We start from the raw sequence: 18,553 nt of genomic DNA on the forward strand, positions 1-18,553 counted from the left end.
ACCGGGGAGGGGTACCGCTGCATGTACCGAGCATCCCATCCCCGTGAGCACTCGCGGGCGTCCGCGAAGACGTCCGGAAACTTGTCGTTAAAAGTCTTTTATGGTGCAGCTTCTTGATCCTCTTCGTGTAGAGCATTGCAGCTGGCGGAATCCAGTCCAGAAGCTGCATTCGGCTGCCACCACTGAATGGGCCATAAATTGTCACTACCCACTTCTCACTACCTTCCTACCCCGGTTTTCCACCGGTGAGTGTGTGTTGAGGGCAGCGCTGTAAACTTTCTGCATAACTTCGACGAGAAGTCGAGGTTCACGTTCAAGGTTTCGCCGCCGTCGTTGTCGCCGCAGCATCTTCGACAGCACCTTGCACGGTGCCGTACGCCCGCAGCGTGAGCGTGTGCAGTAGCGATGCCGGTTTTAAACTGTGAGAAAATTTGAAATTTATTGCCCGATCAAAAGGTAATACATTTCACCCTCGGCAACCCGCCGCCGGGCACGAGGCCCTGTACTGTATCGTCGTTTCTTCGGTCGTCTTATAAGCTGCTGCATGGGTTTACTCTTTTCCGTTTTTCATGCTCCTCCAATGCTGGGTGTCCCCGCGTATCGGAGAACAGACAATATTCGACAACAGGCTGCAGACAGGCTGCGGCGTGTGCGCGAGAATGTCATTTTCACCTTCCTTCGCAACCTCTTGGTCTCTGGTACTGGGTACTGGTGAGATGTGTTCGGGATGTGTCCGTCCTTCAGCACAAAACTGCAACTACATTATGTACTGCACGAGGATGACATAAAGCAACGTAGAAGGTGAAAGAGAAAACTGGAGGATTACTCAAGCGCTGCAATCAGCGCCCGTGCTCTGTTTATATCGTGGTGAGCCAATCAAACATGAATCGAGCGTAATTTGCATAGCATCGCGAAGAGATTTGCTGTTGGATTGTGCACCGGAAAAAGATAATATCAATCATCAACCGACCACCACCGTAGCGGTATCCGCTATCAGCAGCTCACGCCGGTTTGGTGAATGTACACAAACAGGATCAATGACTAAAGCCACCGAGAGCCTAATCAAGTTCTTAAATGAAACAACAAGCAAAAAACGAAGCTGAATTTAATTACATTCGAGCGAGTTGATTGAAAAATCGTAAAAAACACAAAATGGCACTCCCGGGGCGGTGGGGTGAGGTTTTCAATAAAAAATTAATATACATCTGGGCGGACGAGCGCACACTCGCTAATGCACCATTGTACCATTGCATTGCGCAAAGTGCCGGGCATCAAATCAGCAACGGCTTTTATGACTTTTTAATGCCCCTTCACGCTCACGCGGTTTGTGCCGAGAGGTTTTTTGGTGGAGAGTTTTACGAGCGCACCAAAGTAACATTTGCAACTTCTCCTCCTCCTCCTTGGCCCCAAGAATGCCCAAACGGAATGCCTTGCCTATCCTCACCGGATCCACTGCCAAACCCGATGTGCGTTCCATTGGCGAGAGTCATGCGAGAGCCATAAATGTGGGAGTGCGCGCTTCGAGAGATGGGTCGGCAACGCAGAACCGTCATGACCCGCCATACCTGCGCTCCGTACTCGGGCGATCCGATCGATAAGCAATAGTGCATTTTATTGAATTGCCATAAACGGATTTATTTTTATCCAGTGCGACATATTGCCTCGGCCTCCCCGGACGCTACGCCATCCACTCCGCCGGCACCACTGCGACAGGTTGTGACTTGCTGCTTGCGAACGGCAGTTGGGTGTGTGTGTGTGTGTGTGTGTGTGTGTGGGATGTTCATACTTTCATCCTGGCCTGACAAATGCTTTTGATGTCAGCAGCCACGATGGCAGAGTCTCTGCACTGGAGTGAGCGGCACAAATCGAATCTCCATCATCCACCGGCCAGCGAGCCACACAAACAGTGCTCTAGGCTATGAGGCACGGAATGGAGGCCCCCCAATACTCCTGCCGAGCATTGATTTAGAATTTTTATTTCCGATTCTCGATTGCATTCTCCCGCTGTCAGATGTCAGATGTGACTGAGTTTGACAATTCGCCACATTCACCATCACTCACATTCACTGCCACAGCAACTCACCGGCGTGAGCTGGGCATGACAAATTGGCACAACAACCAACAACAACAACAAAAACAGCAACGGAAAGCCCTTGAAAACCGCCGGAGCACCCCAGGCCCCGTTGATGGCACATTTTTTGGCAGGAAACGGCACAAATCGGGCACTGGAGGATTCACGTAGTTTATCCGCCTCACAATCTGACTTACCCGTCCTTGTCGAAAGCGGTGAAACAGGCGTCCATTGCCAGCGAAGGATTCGTCATAAAGTCCTCGTCTGGGAGCTCCGTCGGCTGCTGAGATCGGACGAATGCAAAGCACCAACGAACGCGCACAAGGCAATGGAAATGGAAAAGGGAAGAAATAGGAAAATTCGTGTTAGAAAAAAGGTTCTTTACCAACACAGTTGGCAGACAGTTACACGACACACACACACACACACAGAGTTATTAAAAAGCACACAAAGAGACCTACGATAGAGATAGAAAGAGGTAGCGAAAGGGAAAGAGAAAAATTCACTGAAAGTTTAGGAACTAAATTTCTAAATACTCATAGATACATAGTAACAGTTCAAAGCCCGACCAAGTCTGACTGAGAAACTGCAGTAACGGAACAAATAACGTGTCAGAAGAAGGTCCAGAGGAGTGCAACTCGGTGAGCAAAACTATGAAGTCAGAAAGTCAAGGTAACAACCATAACAATCGCAAATCGACGAATTTCGAGAAGAACACTATCGTCGTTGTCGTCGTCGACGTCGTCGTCGTCGTCGTCGTTGCCGTTACTGCCGCACGTACACCTTGCCTAGAATTGACGGCAGGCAGGCAGGTCCTTCAACCGGTAATTGCGGTAATCTTTTCCTGCCCACCAGCAGCACCACCACTGCCACACGGAGCGCAAGGATTTTGCACCAATTAACCCACTTCAACCCGTGCACCGCGGATGGCGCTTTCAAATGGGAACCGAGATTTTCCCGTGTCCTCGCGAAGGATGCGACGGTTCCGCTTTCAGTCCCGCTTTTCACTCCACTGTTTTCCACCAAACGTCAAACGAGCGATCAGCACAGACTCTTTGCGTGTTTTCTTGTTTCGTCTTCCTTGCACTGCGTACCGTAAATAGTAACAAAAAAAAACGGGGGAAAGAGCCAAGAAACGGGACCCGAAATAGAGCGCACAAACACAGACACACGCACAGTAAAACACACGCCCGATGCGCCCGATGGAACCCGGGTTTTTGGGACCCAAAGCCGTGTCGTCGACGGGCGAGATGAAGCAGCTCGAAACCCCGGTCGATCCGTTCGCTCGAATGGAAAGCGTGGAAATGCAACCACCGTCGATGGGCACCGTCCGCAAAAGGCCGCAGCAAAGCTTCCAAAAGGTTCGAAAAGTCAGGAGCCAACCCGCCGTCGCCGCCGCCGCCGGTCAAAGTGCGCCCAGGTGAAGGTGGAAAAATTGGAAAACTCGGGAGCTGGCGCAACTCGCCCGTGGCAACGGTCCCTTATTGAAGAAACCTGGCCCGCCACCGGGAACCATGGTAACCGGGGTAAATAGTTTACCGAACCGTGCGAAGGAACCGTTGCTATGCCGCCATGCTGGGTAGCGTATCCGGTAGCGCCGAGCGCCGAGAGCGTTGACGAGCGTGGCGTGGTGGACGCGGACATGATGACGTCCGCTTTTGAAGTTCGAACATTTTGGAGCACCACGGGCCGCACCGAGATTGACAGTTCGGCTCCGGTGCGTTTAGAGTAGGTCAGGGCAGGGCAGCATTAGGGCGGCAAAGCGTATACCCAACATCACGCAAAGTACGCGAAATGCGAGGCTTGCAATGCCCGACATGAAAGTCTCGGCCGGATTTGCTTAAAATTTTAAATGTTGCTTTTATTGACGTTGAACATTGGTCTGCGCTTGCTTCGCATGTAAACACGGATCTAAAGCATTTCTCATTATTTTGATTGCCGTTTTTATAAAAAGTGTATGGCTAAAATGTATAAGAAAAAAGTATCCGTTCCTTGAGACATGGGATAACCAATATCATGTGGATAATGTAATTAAATTCTGTATCGCATACCAAATAAAAATATTTGCTTTTGTTGTCAAATTCTACATCATTGTCAAACACAACATTAACATAACGGGTGAACATTTGAAAAAATTATAAAAAAATGTTCGTATATATGTAATCGATCCTAATTTTTGCATCTATTTGACCAAAATTCTTGTAAAGTTTACATTCTTCTTAACCATTAAATAACATTGTTAAAATTCTCACTTGTATTGCTGTCTGGATATAGACATTGTTTTACGGTCGGATACGTTTGTTTTATCAGGTAATTTCCAAATTGCATCATCTTACATTATGTGTATGAATGTATACAACCTTGTCACTACTACTAATCCAAATGCTTGTTTTTGTTTGGCAGTACAAAATAATAACGCACAATTAATCAAGCTCACGACTCCAGCACAGTGCCAACCACAGATGCCTTCAGCACAGTTCTTTTTTTTTTCTAATTCGACTACCGACCGTTACAGGTTATCTGTCACCATCACAAACAGAAGTATTCCTCTCCACATCCAACTCATGTCTCTCTCTCTATAAGGTATTCTCTCTTTTGCTTCCTCCTTCAAATTAGTAGAAGTGCAGAAAACGTACAAATCATATTAAAGACCTACGAGCAAATGTTGTAACAAACTCTCAACATTACGCTTGAATACCAATCGTCTGAATGCTCCCAACAACATGTTTCTGGCCCTTCATTCCGAGGCAAAGCGTATGTGTGTGTTTGTGTGTGTGGCAAACACTTGACAAAAAAGAAAAGTACCAGCGAATTCAATTCCCCCGAACCAATAGCAACACATCGGCGAGTTGGCGGATTACGAACCGTCTCTGGATCTTGTAAACAGTAAAATTAAAGCCCGGTGCTTGGTGCTTTCCTCCGAGAACGTTGGTCGTTGCCTCTTACCCAGTCGCAAGGATGCAAGGTAAATTACGTTTTGATTGCGTGTGAAAATCCAGCGAATCCCCAGAGACCCATTGAGGCGAAGCGACGACCGAACAGTAGCCGCCGACTGCCGACTGCCGACCGTTCGCCCAAAAACCGGTTAACCAACCACCAACCGTGCCAACAAGCTCAGCAGCATCAGCTGTGTTGCGCCAGTACCCTGACGGACTGGCGAGGACATCCCCAAAGGAGTAGCGGAGGCGCCCGAAAGTACATCCTAACGCTTTTCTCAGCGTAATCCTTTTAGCATTAGCGCATTCTGTGAATTATCCGCGTGCTCGTGTGCGCGAGGGGGGCCACCGGAAGTCTTTTCCAAGTCCGCTGTGCCCTTGCATCAGCGCTTCCTTCCTCCATCCTTCATTCCCCTTGTGCCTTGTGCCCAGTCGATACTCTGACCTCGCGCGTACGGTAAAGTGCGCCGGAAGTTTCTTGTTTCGCCGCGAAGGCACCGGCACCGTTCCGTTCGAAGTGCTGCTGCTACTGTTGGGGATGCCATCAGGGTGCTGGTGTCTGCAGCGCAACGAAATCGTTTCAGAAAATTAAATACTTCGTTTAATGCGCCTCCGTTCGCTTTGTCGCGTCGTCTGCCAACGTGCGGGGAGGGGGTAGGTTAACACACCTCGCCCCACGTCTCGCGCCATATGAGTGGATTATTTGCACCCGGTGCCACACTAATGGTGTAATGATCTGGCACGCGGGAGCTGATGCCCGGGCTCAAGCCATAATGAAGACTCAAGCCAGCCAGCCAGCGACAAACCGACAAATGGCTGAGGATGAGAAGCAAAGTTCTTCTTCGAGCTCCTTGTTTCTGCAATCTGATGCTGGCTGAGCGCGTTCAAGACAGCCGAAGAACGTTACAAAGCCGTCGCGTGAGTTATGGTACGTGTGTGTACCTCTACATTTCGGTTGAGGATCCAAGTCCGTGTCCGAAATAATCGTTTTTGGGGCAGCTTTGCGCGAACACAAACCAATACTTCTCCTTCATACCATCGTATCGACATTCTACTCTCTAACACGATTGACCCTCGTGGGGCTGGATAGTAGGCTGGGTGGATGGCGATGGCGCTACTTGGATGCTAAAAATAAACCAACAAACGGATGCCGTCGCATATCCGATGCCAAACGATGATGGAAGGGTTTTTGTTTGGGACTAATTGAAAATGGGACAAGGCAGCTGGGTTTCGGGAACCGGAACCAAGCAGCACCAGCAGCAGTAGGGGAAACAGGTCGTAAGAAAATTATGAACCCTTTCTGCCGTTCCAGCATAGCTTTTCTGGGTAGGGAAAGAGAAAGGAACCTTAATTGAACTGTTGGTACAACACCAGACCAATCGATCATTTACACCGTAGTTCATCATTTTTATTCATCATTACAAAGACAAACGCACTAAGGCCGAGACAGAAAGTTCCGGAAAGGAAGAGTATGATTCCTCAATTAATCATTTGTGTAAATATCTCCTGATAATTCAGCCCAACATCAGCCCGGGAGTCAAAGTCCTCGGTAAACACTGACTGACACGCACTGTAAGCAAGTCTTTCACGCGACGCACAAACGAGCTGGCACAAACGCGGTGCCAGACCGAATGACAAAGTCAGCATTATCCATTCCGTACAAATACATTCCCAGCCAGTCCCTTGCCCTTCCTGTCGCCCCGGCGTTTCCCCAGCTGCCGGGATTGTTTCGTCGCAATTAGCTACGCAAATGAGAACAATCCGAAATCCGCAGGGATTTGAATTTGAATCCCATCCACCGTGGTGGTGGTGGCGGCGGAGGAGGATCCGTCCCGTCCCGACGGGCACGCCGGGCAAGGATGAAGCCGGAACTTTTGCCCACTCCACAGACCACTCGAAGAGTATTTCCATTTCTGTCGAATCAAACACTTACGTCACTCACTCAATATTCCGTTGCGTGAACCGGCGCTCGGATGGGAATGCCAACGTCAAAGCCGTCGGGTGGGGCGGGCATCGGGGAATGCCCGGGAAATCGAATATTTCATTCGAAAGCTCTCCCTTCGTAGCTCGCAGCAACACGTGGAGCCTGCGGGAAAGATCCATCCAGATCCATCGCCGTGCACAGCGACAAGGGCGAATCGTTGTGCACCGACGCACGTGCACACACACACACACACGCACATACAGAGACGAGCACGATAAGGATTTTCCATCAAAATGGATCCCGCGACGACGGTGAGCCGAACCCGTGCACGGTTACATCTCGATACGTCTGCTGAGCAGCAGCAGCAGCAGCAGCAGAAGCATTTTGCATGAGCTCGTTGATCTGCTACTGCTGCTGCTGCTGGTGATGGTGTTTCTTCTTCATTCGTTCTGCGTCTTCTTCTTCTTCTTCTTCTTCCTTCGCTTCCGGTTCTTCTCTTCCACCGCAAGGGCTGTGATTGTGTTCCATATTTCTTCCGTGATTTGTTTTTCCGGAACTCGGCTTCGGGGTTTTGCGGAGGACCGCTGTTTTGGCTGTCGTCCATTGCGTCGTCCCGCTGTGTGGTCCCCTCCCCCTCCCCATCCCACCCGCCTGCTACAACACATTTGCATCTCCTCCACACCTCCCACAAGCCCAACCGTTCGAAGTCAGTGAGCCGGAGCACGGTGGATCGAGATTTTTTTTGTTTTGACCAACTTTTCTCCTTCTCGTTTGCTTCTTCCTCGTCTTTTTCTCGCGTTTGCTTCTTCATTTGCCCGGTGGTCCTGGGTCCTTCATAACCAGAAGAGCACGGGAGTTGCCGGGTTCACTTCTCGATTTCAAGCAAAACGGAAACGGAGGGCGAACAAGCGGCACCAAAACAGACACACAGGCCGCGGTGAAGCTGCAAAGTTATTTGCCGCGATGAACCCAAACTGCCACCGCTATGCATAATTTATGAGGTCTGAGCTTACGGTTACGGTTAAGAACTGCAGCTTCCAATTCTTTGCCGGCTTTCAGCAGCCGGGCAGCCAGGCAGCCAGACAGGACTTTGCTCCGCGGGGCTCTGCTCCGTGTGTCGGTGTGTGTGTGTGTTTCGGTTTTCGGGAATTCGTTTTCGTTTTCGTTTTTTTTTGTCTCTCTAACCACTTCATCCTCCCAATCTTTACGATTTCGTTCGCTTGACTGACTTCTTCGCCTCTCCTCTCCTCCCCCAGCAAGCTGCCAACAAAACCAAGGGAGCGAAGTGTTCGACTTTCCCAAAAAGTTATCGCCACTACAGCCTACGGCGAGTGTTGGAGAGTTCAACGGCAGTTTACTCCTCCAGCAGACTCCTCGTCAGGGTCGTAGCAGGGGAGTCACTTTCCTTTCCAACACACGCACCAGGGAGACGACGACGCACCATCGGGAACTTGGTAATGGTGTAGAGGCGGAAGAAGAGGAGACAAATGCTCATTAAAATTCATTAAGATGTCGAGAGGAAGAGAGAAAGAAAGAGAAAGAGAGAGAGCGTACGGCGCGGCGCATGGCGCAGCACGCACAGACCGTTGCCTGTCAGTTGTCCAAAGGCTGACCGAAGACTATCAAATCTGATTGTGGTTAAAGCAATTGCCAGTGCTGAGGTTTTTTCGGCACATTTGACCATTCCCCCCCTCCCCTACCACCACCACCACTACCACCCATTGCCACGTCAGTCAGTCCGTCGGTCGGCGAGCAGGATGATGTCATTTACGTAGCAGAGAAAAAAAATTGGAACACTTCTTTACTGTGAGCCAGAATAAGGGCCAGTGAAAAAAGGGTGCCGATGGAAGTGAGTGTCCGATTAGAGAGCATTAGGCTGTCAGCAGTACGGTATGATGAGGGAACGGGTTTGTTGCTAATTATTCACGATCTTCATCCGAGTACTGACAAGGGATATCTAATATAATGCAATTTATGCTCCAGAACCAGCTCGCCGAATGTTGCTTTGTGTTATTTTTTTTTAATAAATTTCAGCCACAATTATAAGATTACCGCGCATTGTCGCATATTATTATGAATGTGTTTGATAATAAACTGTATGGAAAACTGATGTCTTTTAATTTTTTTCCATGTTAACGTTGACCTTTTTTATTTTGTAAAAGCAGGACGCAGCAAGTACAATCTAGTAGCCCTCTTCGAAAGTGAGGAAAAAAGAGGTTTTCTGCAATCTACATAGACTCACCAACATCCAGTCAGTGAAAATTGGTGAGAAACATTGGCTTTAGAGAAAGGATGGTTTAATGATGCCTATGAATGTGACTAAATCCGTAATTACTATTTTGTGCAATATTTCATCTGGATTACTATTTTGTGCAATATTTCATCTGAAAAGGTCATTTTACTAACTACACTTTACATTATGCAACCGATGTTCGTGCCCTTAACGAATTCGGAGATGCAGTGTTTTTTGTGAATCTGAATTCTAAATGTTTTTAACCTTTATTTGTTAGTTGAGAGCATGAGTGCATAAATTCCGCAAACCACACACTCGAACGATATGCAACATGTGTGCCCATAATGTCATTCAAACCCCCCAGCCGAATGTTTTGTGCTGATAACATAAAGCCTGTGATACATGGAGTGGACATCCTGTAACAAAGAGCATTATGTTCTGCTCAATCAAGCACGCAGTGTACATCATAAAAAGTGAATAACTCAAAACCATGTTTCACTGTTAAACAAACAATTGAACTAAAAGGCAAAAAATGGCTGCGTTGCGCAATAAGCTACAGTGTATTGAAGCCGCCACACTCTCATTAGCAATGGCTTCCGCTCATCATGCAGCAGCAGGAAAATTAATTGGAATACCTGCTCACTAAACAGACGACTAATGCAGCGGCGGCATGCCCAGGCCGAACGAACGCAAACAAAGGAATTCTCGAAAATGCCCCATACCGATGTAAATCATTTAAGCGGCGCCCCTCCCAATGATGCTCGACACACGCCTTGCTCACGGAAGAGGACGTGACGATTGACGCCACTCATCGCGCATTAAAGTGAAATTAAGTCGACACTCGACACACACACACACACACACAACCCCCTCAACTGCCAGCTCAGCCCAACCCAACGTCCAGTATGGGCAGCCAGGGGGCCGGCCAACCGCCCTAATGGTTGCCTAGCACGCATAAGCGTCAATCTGAATCGCCTGCTTCTGGCGAAAACACACTCACATCCGTTACGTGTATTTCGGCAAACAAATCCCGACACCGAAGAAAGAAAGAATCAAAGCTGATCATGTTGCCGTCGACCGTGATTCCCATGGTTGCAAGAGACGAGAAAGTTGGTTGCATGCGCATCAGCAACACTGCTCCAATGCACTGCAGCTAGACAGAAGACAAGTCAGCTAACGTCAAGAAAGCCACCCAACCCACCCACCCTATTATCGTACGTGTGTGTGTGTGTGTGTTTGTGTGTGTGTGTACAAGTGGCGAGAGTGCTGCACTGGAAGGAATTACAATAACGAACGCAAACCTCCGAAAGTGCTGCAAACTGTCAGCAAATATGTGCGCAAATATTTATCATACAGCTGAAGTGCGGCCAGCAGCCGCCAGAACCTTGACGCTGCAACGTCTGCCCATCCGAAAAACCGGCAGCACTCCCCGTACTTACACTCGTCCATGTGTTGGGTAGCTGTAGCTTCCGCAAAGGAAGCCCTTACCCGGGGCCGCCTACAACACACGGTGTCTCTACTTTGTTGGTTCAGGGTTTGATTGCAGCCTGTTACTTGGGCGAATCCTAAACAGTGGCGCCCAACGACGTAGTAAGCTGTGAGCCAACATCACCATGACGTGTGTCCTCCCCTTTGTGTGTGTGTCGTTGTCGTCGTCGTAACCGTCTCTAGCAGCTAAGGACGACTCTGGTGTGCTCTGAACCGGTGAACGATCACCAAACGCCTGTCCCCCGTAGACAGCAATCGTTTGCTGTTGCGCGTCTCTGCGCACCGGTCGACCGGATTCGGTTGTTAACCGGGAAACAATGCGTCAATGTGCGAACGAAAACGAAGCGTCCCGGTTTTTTGGAGTGTGTGTGTGTCTGCTCCGGTTACCATCGTCTGTCATTGTTCTGGCACATTGTGCGAAACCAGCTAGCCAGCAGCTTCCCACAAAAAATGAGAATCCTTTTGAGCGAGAGCATCCCGTAAAGTCGTAAAATAACATTTTGGGGCATGGAATTCAATTTTTGTGGTTTCACGCCACCCCCTTCTTACTCACGCTTTTCTTAAAACATGCACACACACACACAAACACCCCCTCCCTCCCATACCGAAAAGTTAAAGGAAAGCCTTTATGAATAAAATATTTTCGAATTTTCTTTTCAATTTTTTCGCACCGAAGCACCGAGCCCCATTTCCATTAGAACATTCGGGAGCTTCCAGAAGAGAGGGCTCCTCGCCCCACAGCTCCATTTCCTCTGATGAATGTGATGATTATTGCCCTTTAAAAATCTTGCTTTTTTTCTCGCCCTATCCTGTGGTCTGTTTTGCTTCGTTCGGGTACTCCTTCCGGTGTCGTTCGAGGCCGCAACCCAACGACGTACCTTTCCAGGGGCTTCCCATTTCGAAATGACAGAGCGAACATGTTCCTTGGGCTGCAAACGGAAACGGAAAGCAATTGCCTCACGCTGCTCATGGGAAATTCATCCAAAATCGTTAGACAACCGTTTACACCACACTCACACCACCAGAGGACACAGCATAGACCGTGGCCGCTGGGGCACGTCGAGTCGAGTGATAATGTGTGAATATTTAATAAATTACACTTCCACACAGTTCCAGCCATACAATGGGTACACACACACAGACACTCACAAATGAAAAGGATGCTCACAATCGTCGCTCTAAGATAACGCGTAATACCATTGTGTTCGTGCTGGTATCCGCGGCCAAAAAAAGCCAAACTAATAAACACCACGACACTGCCGAATGGAATCAAAACTAATAAAGCAAATGCACAATTAAGCTTTCACCAGGAAACCAGCAAATCAAATCCTGGAAGGCTCATGAACGCTGGCGCATGTGAAGTGAATGCATGGGAAAGCCAAATGCAGCAAACCAAAAGCAAGGAAAAACAATACTTCATCAGGGGGCAAACATTTGCATTGCAAATGAGCTGCACAAGCGAAGCGTTTCCAGGGTCGAGCAAAAGGTAGCAACTCGCCAATTGCGATTCACTGACTGCGTCGGTAAGGCAAACCGGCACCAAACAAGCCCAACGATGAGCATAATCATCTGGGAGTTTTGCAGCAAAAACACATCCCACGCAGGACGACTCGCTCGAACGGTAAACCATCCATCCAGCCTTCCCCCCACTCCAAAAGCTCCAAGAGTCAATGCAAAATTTGCAATTCCTAATGATATATTTTCTGCCCCCTCCCCGTGGGGCAGGAAGGCAAACCGAAAAACAATAGTATATTTGAGACCGACCGAAGGCTTCCACAAACAACTGTTTCCGGTTTTAGCTTCTGACCTTTCGAGATACTGCCGTTCGCCCATTCAATTGCGGTCCCTGGCCCTGGGTATACACGAGTATGTTAACAAAACTAATTCCCCAGGATCCGTGAAATGTCACTGCAGCTTAGGCAGCCGAGGCAATTGTTCCCTGGAAACCCCAAGGGTCACCTGGCATGACGGGGAAGGAGAATTTATTAAAAAAAAAAAAAAAGCCGCAGACCACCGTAATCAACAATGCCTTGCCACGGTCGTCTTCTCGGCAAAAGACCGGTAGAGAGATGGCGAAGCCACCGATAGCGCTGCATAGAAGCTGCATTAATGCAGCCCTGCTCGGAAAAAAGGTCCACACGGAGCCGTCTCCGCCGGGAGCGGAACACTACGCCCGAGGTCGCTGCAATCTATTGTGCCAATTTGCGATGCACCGCAGCGTGACACACACACAGCGTCAGACCAGTTAGTGCACACATTTCTGTGAGGACTATCTCGTGCGCTCGGCTTATTTGCCGGCATCGCTCAGCTCCTCGGTGACAAGATGAATTGGCTTACTGAAAGCCATCGATGGAGAAGGCAATCACAGGCCGGGGGAATTCCCGGTACACCGATGAGATAATTGTGTTGTTTACAAGGGGGAACCTCATCTTCACTAGCTGAGCAACTCGCTTCGTTCGCTTCTTTCAACTCAACATCACACACACACACAAACACACTCCTCACGGCCTTTCATCACTCACCTCAAGCGCAACGTTTTCTGGATTCGCCATCCTGACAGTCGTAGCAGGCAACGTTTTCTAAACAAATGTTCAAACAACAAACACAACACTCTAGAGAGACGAAGTCGGTTGAACGTGTTGCGATCAGGCAGGAAGCAGTACGCGCTGGCAACTGAGCTCGCACGATTTAGTGCTTCTTGTCAATAGAAGCTTCTTCTCCATAGAAGGGCAAAGGGTGGAACTACCACCACAAACAAGCGTAGCACGCGAGCGAAATCCCCGCACCCGCTGGCTGGCGTGCGCTGATCACCCTGAACTCCATTTAATGCATCGCATCGGACGCATCGAGAGCAATATATGCTTTGCGATTGGATGCGACTGAACAAAGCAGCGGCTCTAATCGAATGTTATGATCGAATTGTTCGTAGTATCGGGTTACACAACACAAAGCCTGTCAGCCGGCTAGCACAAACAGACTGTTCAGAAATTCAACCACTAACCCGCTGCTCTGTTTGGAGGACTTTGTTTGCGTTGCGAGTTGCACAACAATTGGGAACCATCTGGTCGTAACTGATTAGTTTACCATCCATGGCAGGTTCCATCGGACCTCCATCGGACCTGCTGCTGCTTCCTTCCGCCCCGATCACGCTCTGGCCTGGTCCCTGGACCCGGTCTCACTCGAAATTACATTTCAAGTAGCGCAGCTCCGGCGAAGCAGAACGCCGATTGTGACGTGATGAGCGGCAATCGCTAAATGCTAACACTTCCGTGCATGGCCAATCGGAAGCACTGCGGTATGTGTGCACCATATGTAAAGGGCCGAGGTAACGGTCCGTTGGTTCGCATCGATGCGATACGATTCGATTTCGAGAGCAAAATCTAATGGAATGCGCGTAAGCGGTGCGCGTGCGATTCTTTGACGGAGCGTCGGAGGAAGTGTTGGGTGTTCATTGGAGCGAGCAGAAGACTGTCAAAAAGTGGAGCAAACCAAACGTCCAACGACACGACCGGCGATGGCGCCCTCGATAAGGTTCAAAGGCCCGGCCGAAGCTTTTCCACACGTCAACATGCCAATTGGCGAGGTGGCGGTTCTTTCAGTACGGCTTCATTGTATCACAGCCCGAAAAAAAAATGCCCGATCCAATTGTACCTGGCATGCACGCTCGAACTGGCGACGTGACGTTCGCTATCAGTTCCCGGTGAACCCTGGAGCTGGTCATAAAGCACCGCCACCGGCGTATAGGCAGACCGAGACCGATCAAATGTCAAAAATTTGAATTGCCGTTCGTGGCTGTCAGAAAGGCAATGTCGGGGAGGACCGCCGCCCGAAAAATGGGGGTTTCCAGCGGGCTCACCTGCGTGGCACGGAAGGTTTAAAATTGTGAACTAGGTTACTGTTACCCCCCATGCCCTACCCTGCTACCCTATCTGCACCACTGTACCAGCCCCGTACGTCAGCAGCAGCATGCGAGGACAACACGCTGTGGTGACAATTTGCCCTGCAGGGGATCCGTCTATTGGTTTTTAATGGCACAAAAAACAAGGAAATCAAACGTTTTGTTGCAACGTTGTGTGTGTGTATAGATATGATGGCAGGCAGACAGGGCGGCAAAAGTGCATTCTTCGTTGTTTCTGTTGGATGCCACCGGCAGCAATAGGACCGGCGGAATCCCGCAGGGGTTAGTGTGCGATGGTAGGTGAGTCGGTTACGGTTTATTGAAGCCATAGGTCACGCGTTGTTATTATTATTTATGTGCACTCTCGAGGTTGTAGTGTCGCCTGCGAGTGGGGCGTGGGAAGAGGGGACCTTGCCTTTCGCTATTCGCGAGACCCTAAATCAGCCAGTGCATAACGTGAAGCCGTGCGGAAGCCATTGAGGGTTGCTTCGAAAGTAACCCTTTTTACGATAAAATAATGTTTGCCTTTGTGTAGGAATACGGGCGAAAAGTGACAAATTTACATTAAAAGTCTTTAACGTGTACAAAATTGATGCAAGAAATACAAATCAGCATTGATTTGATATGTGTTTGTCATTCAAAGTACAGATTACTTTATGTACATATTTGATTATCTTGTTTATTGTAAAAGAAACTTCTATCTTGTTACTTTAATAACGCTTCGTTGTTAGTTTGATCAAGAGCAAAATATACTTATAACAAAGTTAACAGAACTCTCATCATATTTTCGCTTTTATTGATGTCATTTATGCTTAGCAAATCACCGGAATTATTTCCTTTTTTAGAAGTTCTTAAACATTTTACAAAAAATAAATAATAATAATAAGTATATTGCTGCAATCCACTACCTTAACCTCCATAAAACATCCAGCTTACTTTTACTGAAACCCCTCCGGTGCTGTGATACGTGCAAACGTGGTAAAAGCCTCAGCAAGCCACGGACGCACGGCACACTTCGTTTTCGTCATCCTTCTCGCGCGAGAATTCAAAGCAAACGGAACGGAACCGCTCAAACTACCCCGAAACCGAACCCAACTACCTGCACAATGGCACACCCCCACGTCCACACACACACACACACACGCACACCCACTCACATCTGCAGGAAGCAATTTCGGGAAAACTAAGCTTTATCGCCAGAGTACAAATTAATTATGCACCGGAGTGCATAAAATCATGGTCGCGCTTACTTTTTCGTTTCTCTCTCGCTCTTTCTCTCTCTCTCTCTCTCTCTCTCTCTCTCTCTCTCTCTCTCTCTTTCTTTCTTTTTTAGGAGTGAATACGACACTTTCGTTTTGCTTGAATGCATCGAAAATTTTACTATTTTACCGAATAACCTCTGGGAACCACGGGGAACCGCACTTTTATTGTCTCCGCTATTCCGTTGGGAGCGACACTGCTGCATAAACTCGCGAGATAAAACATACACCCCAGAGCAGACCAGGCCAGACCGGGCCAACGTTGCATAGGCGGATAACCAGCTAGGACCGCGCAAGGATCATCAATAAATCGGTCAGTTGGGCGTATCCGCGGTGCCGTTGCACCTACACAGCTTCCACGAAGTCTAGTGCTGACGGCCGGCATACGGTAATTAAACGTTGCAGCCTCGGCTAGTACTAGCCGCTTCGGCTTTCGGTGCTTATTTATGGCACTTTTTCAGTACACCCAGGGACCCCTCACCCCGGGGGGTTGAAACCGTCAAAAACATTGACGCGCACAGTAAGGGAACGGCAAATTGGGATTAATTTGATCCCTGAACCCTGGCAGGGCATCCACAACAGGATTGACTGGGAAGCAGAAATTTCAATTTATCATCCAATTTTAACCGTCAGTGTTGATCATGTACAACGTGCTGACAGCAGAGGTTTCTGTTGGCATAACTCTTTGTTACAAGCGCACGGCCGAGGCTTGGTTTATGCGGGCGCATATGAAGTATGCTGCTTGCATCACATCCGCAAATGCCTTTTGCTTCGAAAAGTTCTACTGCAACCTCATGCAAACAATGGAGAGCACACACACACACAGTATTTCCAGCAATCCAAAATGTCTGCTCTGCACCTTCTTGTGCTCGACGAAGATGGCTCCCCCCGGTACTCTAGCACCAGATCCTGGTGTGTGCGTGAACAAACACATGGATGACATCTAGACCCGTACCTCTCGACTCGACTTCTCCGAAGGATGTGCGATATCAGTTTTTGGACATTAGACAATGTGGAAATCCTGACCTTCCGGTTCGGTCCTCGGTGGCGCGTGACCTTAGAGGGGAGGGGTTGCAGGATGAAAAAGGGAAAAGGGAGCGAGGGAGGGGTTTACGTATTCATAGTGCTGCACATTCTGCCCCACGCCGCATGATGATACTGATGATGATGATGATGAAGCCAAACGTTGAATATTGATCATCGAGCGGTAGCAACAATGGCGCACCCGTACCCACACCCACACACACACACACAGACACACTGTCTACCAGAGCATCCGCATTCGATGCTAAGGAGGGGAGACACCAGAACGGCATTCCAGCACCCGGAGGCGACTGTGAACGGCTGTGTGGTTGTATGGTTTTGTGCGCAAAATGAAGTACTACTACCCGGCCGGCGGTCCGATGATACGAAAAGGCCTGGCCTGCGCTGGCGTGTCCGGCGAAAACGGGCGATGATAGCAGCCCGACGTCCTGGGGGCGCGAACAGTGAAGCCCGAGCCCGAGGTACGTGTCACGCTGGTGGTGCGGCTACACTGACAGGCGCGGCGGCGGTGGCGGCGGCAGCATTGAGGATTAATCTGCATAATGCAGAAGTGCCCTACCAAGCTCCTCGACCCACCACCGCACCGGCAGGACCTTGCGCACGTCCCCGCGACTCCTACCTGGGCTGGTTTCGTCCGTCGTCGGATCTACATATTTTATTGATCACGAATATGCGTGCGCCACGGCGAGTACCGTCGAGCCACGTTAGTACAATTGCTGCAATAGTGAGTCCACGGTGGAGGAGAGGGGCCGTTGAGGCGGTAGCCAAATAACGACCACGATTCCACGGATCCGGAGCGCGAAGTTTATTGAATAATGCAGAAGCGGAAAAGAGCGGAAGGGAGATATCTGAGAGCGCAAGAGAGAGTTAGTTTGCGTTTGCGAAATTGGGCGTTCGGTCGCGAAAACGCTTTCGCGCGCTTCCCGAAATTAATGCCGCAAAACACACACACACGCACACACGCACACATGCACGATCAACTTTCCACGCGTGACGATGACGACGATGGATGGGAACCGGTGGCGAGGTGTTGATGGTGGTGTGCCGCCATTCGTCCATCCGGCGATGCATTCGCGATTAGTGGAAACGAACGTTTCGAATTTAATTCGAATTTTGCAGAACAAATGACGTCTATCGGATTATTTTCGGAAACCCCGGGAGGGGGGGGGGGATATGCAATTATCACCAACCAGGAACCGGGGAACGAATTCCGGTTACTGTCCCAGACAGACAGTTGTCGAACAAGAAGTCCGCGAAAACAATCCTAGTAACCAGAGGCTGCGATTTCAGAGGGAAAATAATTCAAAGGTTTCTCCTTCATGTTCCTACCCCAAGCGCCTACTACCAATACAAACCGCTCTTTGACGCATTGGCGTGCGAGTTTAAAACGCTTTGTTGCTGCATCAAACAATCAACTTTTATCCTCTCGCAAGAGGCGCCTCAAACCGGTGCGCCACTGTAACTTAACCAACAATATTACAACCGCACCCGGGCGGCCATGCGTGCCATCGAAGCGTTATGCGGTGGCAATGCTACCACCTCAATGTCCACGCACACACACACACACACACGGGCGCGCATACACACCCCATCGGTGACAGATTTTCGCGGCAGCGAGCGCCACGGAAAAAAACGAGACGAGACGAGACGAGAACAGTTGACAAGAAAAACAAAGGCAATGTGGAGGCGCCACCCTCTTG

General features: G+C 49.3%; 1 protein-coding gene across 6 annotated transcripts in view; it reads right to left on the bottom strand.

Annotated features, from left to right (window-relative positions):
- Window positions 1–18,553, bottom strand: part of LOC125951007 (uncharacterized) — a 49,483-nt gene that overhangs the window by 23,157 nt on the left and 7,773 nt on the right. Inside the window, exons 1-2 of one of the 6 annotated variants that reach the window (XM_049679486.1) lie at window positions 13,175–13,406; window positions 2,269–2,354 (exon numbers count right to left, since the gene is read on the bottom strand). In XM_049679486.1, the coding sequence (XP_049535443.1) occupies window positions 2,269–2,354; window positions 13,175–13,204 (116 nt within the window). In that variant the 5' untranslated portion in view covers window positions 13,205–13,406. Of the gene's footprint in view, window positions 1–2,268; window positions 2,355–2,751; window positions 2,970–13,174; window positions 13,407–18,553 lie in introns of those variants that run through there. The other 5 variants (XM_049679487.1, XM_049679491.1, XM_049679490.1 and 2 more) reach the window with 5 other exon arrangements.

The sequence above is a fragment of the Anopheles darlingi genome, chromosome 2 (genome assembly GCF_943734745.1).
Source record: "Anopheles darlingi chromosome 2, idAnoDarlMG_H_01, whole genome shotgun sequence".
Lineage (NCBI taxonomy): Eukaryota > Metazoa > Arthropoda > Insecta > Diptera > Culicidae > Anopheles > Anopheles darlingi.